Source organism: Eptesicus fuscus, chromosome 17, assembly GCF_027574615.1.
Source record: "Eptesicus fuscus isolate TK198812 chromosome 17, DD_ASM_mEF_20220401, whole genome shotgun sequence".
In the NCBI taxonomy this organism is placed as follows: Eukaryota; Metazoa; Chordata; class Mammalia; order Chiroptera; family Vespertilionidae; genus Eptesicus; species Eptesicus fuscus.
This window is the reverse complement of record NC_072489.1, coordinates 42,879,852-42,893,542: the sequence shown is the minus strand read 5'-3', so window position 1 is coordinate 42,893,542 and position 13,691 is coordinate 42,879,852. Positions and strand designations below refer to the sequence as shown.

At 51.3% G+C, this 13,691-nt stretch overlaps 1 protein-coding gene across 5 annotated transcripts in view; it reads right to left on the bottom strand.

Moving 5' to 3' along the window:
* PAX2 (paired box 2) overlaps positions 1-13,691 on the bottom strand; it is an 82,416-nt gene that overhangs the window by 35,782 nt on the left and 32,943 nt on the right. For 3 of the 5 annotated variants that reach the window (XM_054728859.1, XM_054728856.1, XM_054728857.1), the window contains exons 4-5: positions 10,048-10,133; positions 8,341-8,460 (exon numbers count right to left, since the gene is read on the bottom strand). In XM_054728859.1, coding sequence (XP_054584834.1) covers positions 8,341-8,460; positions 10,048-10,133 — 206 coding nt within the window. Of the gene's footprint in view, positions 1-2,769; positions 2,839-8,340; positions 8,461-10,047; positions 10,134-13,691 lie in introns of all 5 variants that reach the window. The other 2 variants (XM_054728858.1, XM_054728855.1) reach the window with 1 other exon arrangement.

The following is a 13,691-nucleotide window of genomic DNA, read 5'->3' as shown; positions in this document are numbered from 1 at the left end:
GAAGTCTCTGGTTTAAACTCAGGGGTTTATGTACAAGTTCGTGCACCCGTGTCAGCTCCACACCACCCTGGCTAACACCAGTCCTTCCCCACAGAGGAAAGTCAGCCCATGTGTGCACAGGCCCCAAGGTGCAGGCCTTAATAACACATCGACATGCCCTACACCCACCTCTGTATAATGACACGGTCAGTGTTCCACGGGCTCACGGCCAACATTGTCCAGAGTTTGGCTAAAATTTTCGATCCAACTAAGATAGAAAAATTCCCCCCTCAGCATGAACGGCCTGATTTCCCAGTTTACTGGGAAGATATAATCATAGCAACAAACATGTGCTCATAAGTGGGTTGTTGTTTTTATGGTGTCTTAGTGCATGCGGACCTTTGAACCTTAGCTCTTTCTTAGCCTGGAGTGGACATTAGCCAGGGTTTGGATATTTGTTGGGAAATGAATACAGGGTGAGCTTTGTTAACGCAGTTAAACTCAGGCACTTGTCTAGATGGCTGGTTACCTGCCTGTGGACTTGGTTTCTGGGCTTCCCTAGGACTTGCCTCACAAGGGGCAGTCTGTGGCCCGTGCTGGGTAGTCCAGTGCATGTGAAATCATATCATTCTGGCAATAACCCACAGAGCACCTGTCCTTGGAGAAACTCAAACTCTGCTTGGCTTCCCTCTGCCAATATCATGCTTTCTTACAGGGCCTGGCCAGGGCCCAGAGGACAGTGGAAACAAAACGAGGCTCCGTGGTTCTTTGCCCACCATGTGAGCTCACTCCAGAGCTCTGAGGGCACGCCACCCCAGGTCCACACTCCTGGGTGGGGATTCTTTAAAACCAATCAAATGGGGTGTGTGTGTGTGTGTGTGTGTGCGTGCGTGCGTGCGTGCGTGCGTGTGTGTGTGTGTGTGTGTTAGGTGGTGAACACACATAACTGTGCCCAAGTGCTGAGTTTAGGTTAAGGAACCAGTGAGACCTCGTTTTGTTTACCCATCACAGTACAACTTCATTGTGTCTTCTGGGCCCTCCTCGGCACCCTCCCAGCTCCTCAGGCTGAACCCGGCCCACCAAAATGGTATGTGCTCAGCGAAACTTCCCCAAGCTCTTCCCTTGCAGGAATGCTCAGATCCTTCTCTGTTTCCACCAGCCCCCTGCAGCTGGACCAAAAGGCCACAGAAGACAGACACTGTGGGCCTGAGAGTCAGCTCTGGCTCCTGCTTCTGCCTCTAAATGCCTGCCCATGCCAGCCTACCAGGGTGTGCCCACCTGCAGACTTCCCCCATCAGCCTCCTCCAGGACTGAAGGCTGCACCCACAGGCCCAGGGCGTGCCAGCGGGGCAGTGGTGGCCTCTCCTCTTCCAGGGCATCCTCCTTGCCTGCCTTTTCTGACACCAGCACTCTTCCCGCTGCCCCTCCAGAAGGAGAGCGGGGAAGAGAGACTGGTGACCAGGGCACGCCTGGTTTACATTAATGAGATACACCGAGTGTAATCCAGCCGGGGAGGCAGCCTACAAAAGGAGGCGATCGCGATCGCGGGCGGCCAGGAGCAGAGCTGCTCAGGTAATTGGTTTATCTATCTGGAAGCAGGGGGAGCAATCTCAGCACAGACAGACTAGCAGTAAAGTCTCTTCCTTAAGGCTATTTCCTTTGTCTTTTCAATTGCTTGCACATCCATGTGAGAGAGGGAGAGAGTGTTAAAGAGAGAGGGAGAGGGAGAAATGTTAATTTGTGAATTAATGGCTTTTCTCAGCGGAATTGTAAATTCAAATGTCACCTCACACGGTGACACCACGGCTGGTCTGCTGAAGAAGCAATGATAAGATCCCCCACCTCCCTCGGTGCCCCTCCCTCCCCAAAGATAGCTGTGGAGTGGAACATGCTACTTTTAATTTGCAATAACAACACAACAGAGGTATGCAGTAATGACTGCCTTCTTTACCCTCCTCCTGGCTTCCTTCCCCCCAGTCCAGTTGGCTCCCCACTTCCTCCCTCCTTTTGCTCTTCTGAAACATCACCTCACCCCACCCTGGCTGTCCCCCACCGCACCCCAGCCCGGGCCTGATCACATGGGGGGTGCCTTTGGAATTGACGATGCTACAACCCTCTCTTCTCCTTCAATAATCAGGGAATTAATGACCCTGAAGTTAAAGTGAGGCTGATACCGAGGCCCTGCCCAGCGTTGGGAAAAAGCCTTCATTGTTTTCAAGCAGGAGGCGGGCAGCAGTGAGGGAGATTCATGGATGGAGATTGAATATGCAATTTTCTTTCACCTTGCCAAGAGCTGCCCCTGGGCTGTGCCTGGCCTAAATTTTTCCTTTTACCATCTCTGCCTTATCCGGCCCTCCCACCTCCCTTCCATTCTTTCCAGAAAATTACCTTCAAAATTGATTTCCACTTTTACAAACAAATATAATGGGAACACAGGAAAAAACTTGGGCCGTGATGAATTAGGGCTGTCAGGTGCTTCCAGGTCTCCTTTGCTTTTGTTTTACTACCCGATCTGCTCTTTGTTTTTCCAAGGGCTGGAAAAAGTGCCCCCCATCCACTGACGGCCTGATCCTCCAGGCCACTGGGGTCTCAGCCCCCACGCCCAGCAGTGGCCCGTGGAAAAAGTGATCCCTGAGATTCTGTTAGCCTCTTGGTTTCCCAGCGGACGCTTGAGCCACTTCCTCCTTTTCCGCTCACTGGCCCTTAGGAGCCCACTCTATTATTGGTCTCTAACCGCCACCCCAGCTATTTCCCCTGACCCCCACACCATGTTCCCTCTGGCCCCCATACCTCTTAAAGTCCAGACCAGATGCAAACCTCCACCTCCTCTAATGTGGGCAGGATCAGTGTATACCTCGACTAGAGCAAATGAGAGACAGACAGACACTGAGAGATCCCGAAAGACAGGCAGATAGAAGAGGGGGCAAGACCCCGAGATTGGGAGACCAGGCTCTTCTTCAAAGGGGATGAGGGTGCTGAGTGACAACTCCCATATAGTTTGAGGGTATAAGGGCTCCCCGCCTGTCTCCCTTGCCTTGAGTCCTAGGCCACCCCTGGAGGCGGGTTCAATACAGCCCATCCATCTGCCAACAGAATGCAGGGTAATGGCAATGGGGCCCTGTGCCTCAAGGCCATGGGCACTAACACACTCAGGCCTGGCTTGAGTTCTCCCTGTTCACTAGCACTTGTAGACAGGCAGCTGCTCACATCGAATCCTCTCTTCAAATATATCCACTATCCAGAAGGCTGCGTGCCTGCCCAATGCCTGGCATTCTACATCCCCTTTCACCCAAAGGTCTCAGAAAGCTGGAGAACACACACATACACTTCCATAAATTATGTAAAAACTTACATGTATGTTCATAAACAAAGTAAACTTACACATGGGAGTGGAAATGCACAGCAGTGAATAGAGGGAGGGGTGCCTCCCTGGTAGGAAAGAAGGGGGTCCTATATTCATTTACATACAACTGAAATGTCTTTGGATGCTAAGAGAGGACATGTGACCCAACTAGGTAACTGCAGAGCCAATGAGTAAGCAGAGGTAGACAAACGTTCCCCCATCACACCTGGGGAGCTGACATCTTTCCCCCCCTGCCCTAGCTCCCCTCCTTAATAGGGCCACACCTAGACTAGGGAAGCTCTGCCCAAGTAAGTTCCTTCCTGACATGACTTCATTTTCTCTCAAAATGTAAACCTGCCAATTAATTAGGTCTTCCCCCCTCAGAAACACAGTGACCCATCTTCCAAGATGGATCGGCTCAGCATTCTATATCCATGACCTCGTGTAGTCCTTTCCACAGTCCCCGTGAAGTGAATGCTGTTACCGTCTCCCCTTTATAGAGGAGAAGACTAAGCTGATGAAGGTTAAGTGACTTGACCAAGGCACTAGGGTTCCAACCCAGCCGTGCCTGAGTCCAGAGCTCACACCTTTCCAACTTGGTCACTGCCCATTCATGCTGCCCTTCAGGGACTGCCTGCTGGCCCCCATCCCAAGTCCTCCTTCCTGGGGGTGGGGGGCGGTCTGCAGCCTTCCCCTGCCTGAATCCAGGGCTCCTACACAGGGTAGGTGCTGCTCGTTTCCACAGCTTCATTTCCTCCTTTGCTCCAAGTCTAACCTGAGCCACACACTTGGGGACCTCTAGGAGGGAAGCCAACTAAGGAAATAAACTGCTTCTTCCAGTTACGGTTCCATCCAAAGCAGAAGGGAGCTATAAAGGCAGTGACAGGACTCGGCTGTTTGCAGCCGTGCAACCTGCCCTGCCTGCAAATGCGTCAACTGCACCGGTTTGGCACCACTCAACTGCACAACTCATTGTGCACCTAATTAATGGAATGCAAAATCACAGCCCCCTGCAATCCCACACGTCAAAGGATGAGACCAACACACCTCCCCGCCCACAGATTAACAGACTCAGACCATATGACTGCATTTGGATTTTTGGACAGGTTATGCAATTGCTCTGTGTTTCAACAACACCAATGGACAGCAACACTCTGGGCCATGGCTGAAAGCAACTGGGTGAAGGCAAAGGCCTTTGGTTCTTCAGCCTGAAGAAATATAAGAGTCTCTTTATCCTCCAGCCACATGAGCCAAGACAAGCCACATTCAGGGAAGCAGTATCCTTCAAAGGACCCTAATATACTCGGCCATAATTGTAGCCAAAAAGAGGTAAACCTTCCACAGGTACACAACACAGGGTTTTACCTTCCCCGACAGTCTTCTGGGGGCTTTGTGACATAACTTACTCATCTGTCACTAGCCTGTCTACCTGTCTGATTCTGGGATCTCCTGGATTCTTGGGGTTTAGGGGGGGTCAAAGCTTCCTGACTAGCATATTTCTCAAAGGAAAGTCTGGGGATTCTTCCACCCTTCCAGAGGCCCCGGCCTGAGAAGGCATCTCAAGCGGACTCACAGTCACTGTCAGTTTCTTTTTCCCCAGAGTCACAGCTGATCGACCCTTTACTAATATCCCCACAGATATGATTGCTGCAGATACTAATAACGCTGTCCATATTCCAAGTGCCAGTGCCAATAATGCTGTGGGTATTATCACTGTGAACACCAATAACTACTGCTGAGATTGTCTCCAGTAACGCCAGCACACGCTGCAGTGATTGTCCTCGCTAATGCCCAACACCATGACATTGTTAGAGCTGAAGAATAGGCTGAACTGTACCCAGAGGCAGGAGCGGGAGTGGCTTCCTTGAGGACAGAGAGGCTCACCGCTTGCCCTCAGAGTATGACACTCCTAGGGAGATGCCACAATAAGAGGGGCCAAAAATAAAAAGGCCATCCTGGCAGGGCATCAGGGTTCTCCTGGAGGGAGATGTGTCTGTCCACTCCCTCAGTCCCTTGACACGCATACCTGTTCCCATCCCAGGGCCCCTCAGCTCCTCAAGCCAGTTTTCTCTTTTGCCTGCAGTGCTGGCCCCGTAGCTAAAGGACACACCTGGGTGTCTGTGCAGCCCAGGCCGGAGGCTGCCTCCTGCTACCGGCCTGCCAGCTGCTGTGCTACCTTGGCCTGACTGCGGAGTTGGGCTACATCATCTTGACACATAATTATCTCCCCTATTCTTAATCATCTGAGCTGCTCACTAATGCAAACTGGGCCTGGCTGCTTAGAGGCACCAAGAGTGGGGGAGGGGGAGTACAGGCTGTGGAAGGTCTGTCTTTGCTCTCTCTTTTCCTCTCTTCCCTTCTGGGTCCGATAGGTCATGTGTATGTGGTGTGGGGACGAGGGGTCAGAGAGAACTGGCCTCCCTGATAGGCTCTACCAGGGAAAGGACAGCTCTATCTGATCTGTGGTTCGTCAATAGGAGGGAGAGTCAGGGCAACAGAACCCTTCCACACCCCCCACACCCCCCAAAAAGCAGTAGGGCCTCTGATCCTTCCTGCCACCCAGCTAGGCCCAGGGAGTGAGTGTTTAAGCAGGACACTTGGAGACGCCCCTGTCCCTCACCTAGAGGAGTTCAACTGCTTCCTGAGATGTCTCCCCACTGCCGCCACTGTCACCCCGCTGGAGGATGATCTTCCCAAACCCAGCCCTGTCCTTTTCCCTTCCTGCTCAGACACTTTCGGTGGCTACTCATGCCTGCAGAAAATGTCCAAACGCCTCATATGATCTGGTCTTGACCTGATCTGCGACCTTAACTCATTTACTGAGCCTGATTTCCCATGACTTCCCCTCCCGCCCTTTCATTCCAGCCAAAGTGGCCCTGCACTTTCTCATCATAGAACCTTCTGGTCACAAGGCTGGGTCCAGCAGAGAATTTCACACCACCATTGCCTTGGAACATGCCCCTCACCCATTCCTCAGGGCCCTCCTCACAGACCAGCCCTCCCTGGGGTTTGTTCTCTCCCCACTCTGAGCTCCCATGGCCCGCAGCCCAGGCCTCCACCACAACACGGATATCTGATGGGCCTTTCTGCTCTCTGGGCTCACGTGTTTTACATGCCCCACTAGACGGTAAGCTCCTTAAGGACAAGAATCATATCTTGTTCTGCTTTGGGACCCTATAGCACCAAGCCTTTCTTGCGATTGACGCACAGGAAGGGTTCACTGAATTGAATTGACTTGAAACAATGAACGTGACCAATTGCTCAGAAAGCAGAGCACTCTGTTCTGGACCAACCGGACCCAAGCTGGGGTGGCCACAGCCTCATGCCAGTGCCTCCCTACCCCTGGCCTCTTTCCATGGCCCATAGGAGCCCAGGAAGCAAAAAGCATGCTTGTGTCCCACCACAGGGCAATGGGAGAGAGAGGGGAGGGGGTCTGTGGCCTACCCTGGCTTCCTGAACATCTCTCACTCTAAAAAATGCAGGGCAGTGATTAAAGGAGAAACCCCTTAGGGTTTGGGGCAGAATCTTCCAAACACTCAGGGTATCAGGAAGCTTAGCTAAGGCCTGAATGTGGGAAACCCTCAGGGAGAATTGGAATTAAGGACCTTTCACAGAGCCTCCCCCTGCCCATCAGGGGCCGTGGCCAAAACAACCACAATGAAATTTAGTGAGTAGCAAAGGCCGTGGCAGCCAAATGGGTTTGGATATTTGGGAAGAAGGAGAAATAGAGCCAGACAAGCTGTTTCCCTGTGAAACGAGGCCATTAGGGCTTCTGGAAGGAGGCCAGCACCAGGTCATCACTGTCTTGCCAGACCCAGGCCTCTCCTACACTCTGCCCCTTCTACTGGAGGCCAGGGCTCTCATACTCTTTTCCTGGGGCCCAGGGAATCTCAGCATTGTCCCTTTTCTCTGTTCCTTACCCTCTAAAGCTGCCCCAATTCAAGGGCTCATCTAGGCTTAGGATGACTATATGACTTATTGTCTAAACAGGACATTTTTGAAAGAAAAAGGAGATGCTGACTGGCCAAGATGCAGAGACAAAATGTATAAATTGGGACCATCTGGACTAATGGGATATATGGCCACCCCCTTTATGCTCATCTCTAGTGGATTCTGCCTATTTCACGGTATCCTTTAAAATCACACCCTTAAAATACCCTTAAAATCACACACCCTCCCTAAACCAGAAGGCTACTGCCTCCCCAGCAGGGACCATGATTTTGGGGCTAGAAGCAGGTTCCAGGCACTGGTGTTTCTGTTTTCCAGGGCCTGCCAGCCCTGCACCCTGGCCATGCATCATAAGAGAACCAGATGGTCACCAAGGGACCTCTAATGTCATCCATATGAAAAACACCTTCTCTCACGCTCATGGCCACCACTCTCTCCTCTTACTCCTTTTCCCCTCTCCTCTTGCTCTTTATTTCCCTCTCTACCTCCATGCTTAACAGCTGGCTGCACCATGAGGTATTACAGGGAATGAGGGAAGGCCAGAGAGAAGCCAGAGTGGTGTCTCCTCCCATGGGGGTGCACAGAGAGGAACCCATGTCCAGCTCCCTGACTGATTTTAATGGGGCCAGTGCCCATGTGTCACAGAGAAAGGACACTAGGATCAGCTGTATGTGACACCACTCCCCTCTCTCCTGATGGGTTGGGATCAGGTGAGGACAAGGCAAATTGGCCTTTTATCCTCAGGTCAGAAACCAGATGTCCCCCAGCCTCCAAAAATCTTCCCAAGGTACATGGTTCATGCTTCTCTTCCTGGAATCCCACAGAGATATTGGGGGTGAGTCCCCGAGGAAGGTGAGCAGTCAAGGCTGCTGAGCAGATGGTGAAGCTGATGGCCCCACCAGCAGCCTGCCTCCCTCTCTCCAGGAGCCAGCAGGGCAGTGGGGGGACCTGGGCTTTGCCACTAAAACTGATCTCATAGCAGAGCAGCTGCGAGGCTGGGCCGAAACCGGAGCTCTGAGTCCAAGGACAAAGCATGCATAGGGAAGCCAAGCCTCTTCCCTCCTCCCTACCTTCATCACGTTTCCTCTTCTCGCCATTGGAGCGAGGGATCCCCAGGATCCCATTGATGGAGTAGGATCCCACTGGATCATTGGAGGCGCTGGAAACAGGAGGGGAGGCCGTACTGGGAACTGGATGAGAATAAGGAGGAAATGCCATCAGGAAAGCAGTTGTGATAGCAGGCCAAAGCCCCAAGGCTGGGGGCAGAGAGAAGCAGAGGAAATAAGGAGGGATGGGGAGCTCACATTCCCCTTCTTCCTCTGAGGTTTAAGAGAGAAGGCATTGCTACACACAGAGCAGGCTATTCACTTCTGTCCAGCCCTGGACTGAGTGGTGACCAGTCAACCCAAGCCTTCTCTGCAGACCTATAGAGGTCACTGGTGCCCTGAACTCACTCCCCTGAAGATGAATGGAAACCCAAAGCTGACTCAACCTAAAAAGTGACTCAGCAGTCTTGTAGTGAGCACAGCTCCTAGGAGGCCTCCTTGCACAGCTCATTCAATCCCTGGGGCCAGGAAAACCCTAAACAAACTGCATTTCACTGCCTCTTAGTCTCCTGGGCTGAGTCTTTACCAATCCTGATTTAGAGTCTATGGCTTTCTAAGATCTGTCTCTGAATCCCTAGGAGACACAAGAATGGTCCTGATACTCTCCAGGAGTGCATAACTCTTCTCTCCCAGTTGCTTCTGGTCTTGAAATCACTTGAGAAGTTCCTCATTCCCTGCTCCAGGCACAGACTAGTGAACACATTCACTGTAATGATCTACTCAGGTACAGCCCAGCCCAACCCTCCTTCCTAGCACACGCTGTAATACAGGCCTAGTAAACAACAGACCCTGCCAACTCCAGGAGGGCTGGGACCTGCCATTCTACTTCCTGCTGGTCAAGAGAGCAGGGGACAGCTGCCAAGAGGGGCAACAGGAAAAGTTTGATCACATCCCAGCTCCTTAATACCTGGTACCAAGCACCCTTGGGCCAAAGGGAAGACTGTATGATTGGGGGGTGGTAGGAATGTTAGCAGGTGTTTTGGTATGGCCTGGGTCATGTCTCTGGAAGCCCATGAGCAAGGATCCATAAATAAGGAGGTTGGAGAGAGGCAAAGAGTTACCAAGTGGATGACAGAGAGAAGGAGATCAAAAGAGACAGGCTATGAAGAGGGAGGGAAAGAGACAGAGGAACAAACCCAAAGCCTCACATACAGAGATGAGGAAAGAGAAAGAGAAAGAGAAAGAGAAAGAGAAAGAGAAGAGAGAAAGAGAAAGAGAAAGAGAAAGAGAAAGAGAAAGAGAGAGGGGGTGTGGAGAGGAAAGAAGAAGGGAGAGAAGGGAAGAGAAGAGAATGATAATTTTAGAAATTAAAAACAAAACAAAAATGGAGTAAGATAGTAGATATGAAAAAAAGAGCGACAAGTAGGAAGACAGGATCAGATAAAAACAAAAGATGGAGAAGGAGGAAGGGGAGGAGAAGCTATGCTAAAGGGGAAATATTAATAGGGAGGAAGGGGAGGAAAGAGATATATATGGAGAGAGGGGTAGGGATCCCATGAGCTAGTGTCTCTCAAGGAGACCCCTGAGCCTCTAGGAGCTCAGAGAGAGTGCAAATTGGAAAAAAAAATAGTTCTGGGGCACAGCTGCATATCCAGCTTTCTCAGGTGGGGCCCTGATCCCGCCCTCCCCCCCCTCCCCCCCGCCCGCCCCGAGCTTCCCTGGCCCTCTTACCAATGGTGTGGCCAGGCGCAGTCACTCCCGTCCCAGCCCCATCCGGTGTTGGGTGAAAAGGCTGCTGAACTTTGGTCCGGATGATCCTGCAACAGCATCACAACAGCATCACACATCACATGCCCCTCCTTCCCCAGCAACTCTAGCCCAGACCTGCAGAGACCAGCTCCTCAGCTCCTTCCTTGCTCATCTGCTCCCTGCACCCCTGCCCTCACTGACTGCTACAAGGCATGCTTTCCTTCCTGTTTGCTCTGTGGATCAGCCGATCAGCCGCGCGCAGCTCTGGGTGGAGGCCGTCTGCCTCTGTCCTGCCATGTGTGCATCATCAGAATTGCAGCTTGATTTTTGGTAGCAGGTATTTGGGCAGCAGAGTGAGTGGAGCACAGCACCCTTCCCCTTTGTGGGGGTGGGGACTCCCCCCTTCCCCTTTCCTAATCACATACAAATCTCTTCCTGGGAGCAGGACTCCCTAGAGCTGAAGATCATTTTGGAGCTGGCTTTCCTATTGGGGCTGTACCACACAACTCCAGAGTTGAGGGAGGGGGCGAAATTTCCCCATTTACTGAGCCAAGGAGAAGTAACCAGGGAAGGGCTACATTACGTGACCCTTTTGTCCCCAGGATTCCAACACAGCGCATGGTCCCTTTGCCAGATGTCAGGCCCTGAACTTCTCACGTACTACTCTGTCCCTGTCCAGCTCGCTGGCCTGATGGCCTCCTTTTCTGAGGTCCTACTTGGATCAGAGCTTCTTTACCAGGCTAGTTGAAAAGCCTGGTGCCCCCCACTGTGCACTCTGGGGTGAGTCAAACAACCCAGGACAGGGGATGAGCTGGCTTGTCTGTCAGTGATCGAAGGACCAAGGACTATGTGATACAGAAGGCCAACCTTGGGGCCAGAACTGAGGAATGCTCCCTTCCATTCACTGGCCAAATTGAGTGCCCTGGGAAGCACTTTTTCCAACAATGTTGCTCCTCCCTGCAGAAATGTGTGTGATCCAAGTTCACTTCAACCAGCAGGTAAGCATGAGTGCATCCTCTCTAACCAGCTTTTACTGAGCGCTGCCAGGCAACAGAAATAAGGCCCTTGCCTGAAAGTGCTGGATATAAAGTTAGGGAAGGAAGACACACACTCAAAGAAAGCTGAGTAACTCCCAGGGGGCCAAGCTGTAAGTGCCAAAAGGAATCATCCCCCTTGCGGGCAGGGTAATCGGGAGAGAAGTCACTGAGGAGGTGAAACTTTTGTAGCGCTTCAAAGCAGAGTAGGGCCAAACATACAGATACACAGAGGAACCAGAGGCATGGAGGATGGTGCACAGGGCACTGGGCTACATGGCAGGGGCCCCAAGCCCAGCTTCTGACATAGCTTTGGGCTCATCATTTTACTTCTCTGGGCTTCAGGGTTTGTTGGTTTGTTTGTTTTTAGCCTAAAAAGCTTAGACTACAGGAAGCATGTCAAACTTGTGGCCAGCAGGCTGCATGCCTCGTATATATTGAGGCATGCAACCTGCCAGCTGCGAGTTTGACATGCTTGGACTACAGGATCTCTAAGGTCTCTTTCTCCATTAAAAAACATGATTCTAAGATGAACAAAGAAGCAGAGGGGAAAACATTATAATCAGGTGTTGGAGGGGGGTAGAATCAAAGCATGGGAGCCCATGAACCTGATGTTTTAGGGCCGTGGTCGGCAAACTGCGGCTCGCAAGCCACATGTGGCTCTTTGGCCCCTTGAGTGTGGCTCTTCCACAAAATACCACGGCCTGGGCAAGTCTATTTTGAAGAAGTGGCGTTAGAAGAAGTTTAAGTTTAAAAAATTCAGCTCTCAAAAGAAATTTCAATCGTTGTACTGTTGATATTTGGCTCTGTTGACTACTGAGTTTGCCGACCACTGTTTTAGGGGCTCATGCCCAGACCAGTCAGCCAGAATAGGGGAGGTATGTAAGGGAGGAGAGGAAATAAGGCTGCAAACTTGGAAGTGATGAGAATTGTGATTTCCCACTTAATGAGCATCTCTTATGTGCCAATATTATATGCAATTCATACCACTTATATACACCAGTGTTAAATCTCACAACCTCCAAGGTGTATACTATTATCCTCAATTTGCAGATTGAAAACCAAAGCTGGCAGAAGTTAAGAAGCTTGCTGGAGATTACACTGCCAGTTAGGGCAGAGTTAGAATTCAGTCTCAAAAGTATATGCTTTTGTCACACTTTCTCCAATAAATGGGAACCAGGTTTAGAGGGTCTCAGGCCCACGAGCGATTTCTAAACTAGAGGGGGCACATACAAACTGGTTCTGGTAAAGCAGTATAGAGGCAGGAGGCGATGAGGGGCTGATCTCAGGAAAGAAAGGGAAGAATTTGCAAGATATGGTGAAAGCAAAATGGCCAGGATTTGGCAATTAACTGGAGTCTATCATAGCTCTAGAGACCCAAGTCTGGTAACTGAAAAGCTGGTGGTTTGTGCCACTGTCAGGAAGAGGGATGCATGTGGGGATGTTGGTCCTAGACATGCAGCATCAAGTGGGGGAGGAGTTTCTAGGTGGACACGCCCATACCCAGCTGGCATAGCAGATATGGATTTAGAAGGTTGTCAAGGAGAGGAGTGTTGAGAGGTTCAAGAGGCCTGAGGAGTGGACACCACTTTCAGAGACTGGGAAAAGGAACCTGACCTTGCCAAGGGGTCAGAGCTGGCCACACAGGAAAGGGCAGAACCAGGATCCGTAGTTTCACCGAACTCAACAGAGAAGAATGTTTCCATAAAGAACATAACCCACAGTGTCAACAGCGACATGAGGATTGGAGGGAATTGGGAATAAAGAAGGGGCATAGATTTGGGGATTTTACTGACTACTAGTGACCTTGGGGAGAACAAAATAAACAAAGGGAAGGAGCCAGACAGAAAGAGGTTAAGAAGTGCATAGGAGGAAAGGAGAGAAAAGTGTGGAACCCAGGGGCGGTGACCTGAGCGGAGGGAAGGCTTTTTAAGGTAGTGGAGACCTGGATAAGTCTTTAGGCTGAGGAGGAAAAACCTGTGAAGAGGGAGCGATTGAAGTTGGCTAAGAGGTTGTGAATGCTGGCGAGAGCAAGGCAAAACAAGAGGAGAATGGAATGGAGAACATAGGGGAGGAATTAGGGAGAGATGGCATGTTTCGAGGGAGTCAAATGCTTTGAAAAGGAGCTTTTTCTCTTAGCAGAGCAAGAAGGCAAGGTCATCTCCCAAGAGTTGGGAGGTGGGGGACGTGTTTGGAGCATAATCACAATGGGAAAGACTGGAGTAGCTAAGGGCAGTGTAGACTGGTCTACAGGAAAGGCCTAGAAAGAGGTGGAACAGTTCAGAGCAGCTGCTTCTAATTCATTGCAACAGCTTCTGGGATCTCATTGACCTGTGGGTGGCTCTGGCTTGAGGGCCGATGGGCTCTGGACTAAGGAAGCCGCAGAGCTGGGGCTGGATGAGACAGATGACGGCTGGCCTTGTGGAGTTTCTGTCTTTGTTATCCAGTGCCTCTGACCCCTGGGGCACAGGTGCAGACTTAGCTGAGGCAGCAAGTGATGGAAAGCACTACTCCATGACAGTAGCTCGGTGGTGCCTGGGAGAGGAGCTGGGCAGGTTGCCTGCTGTGAGTTACTCACTAATACTCTTGGTG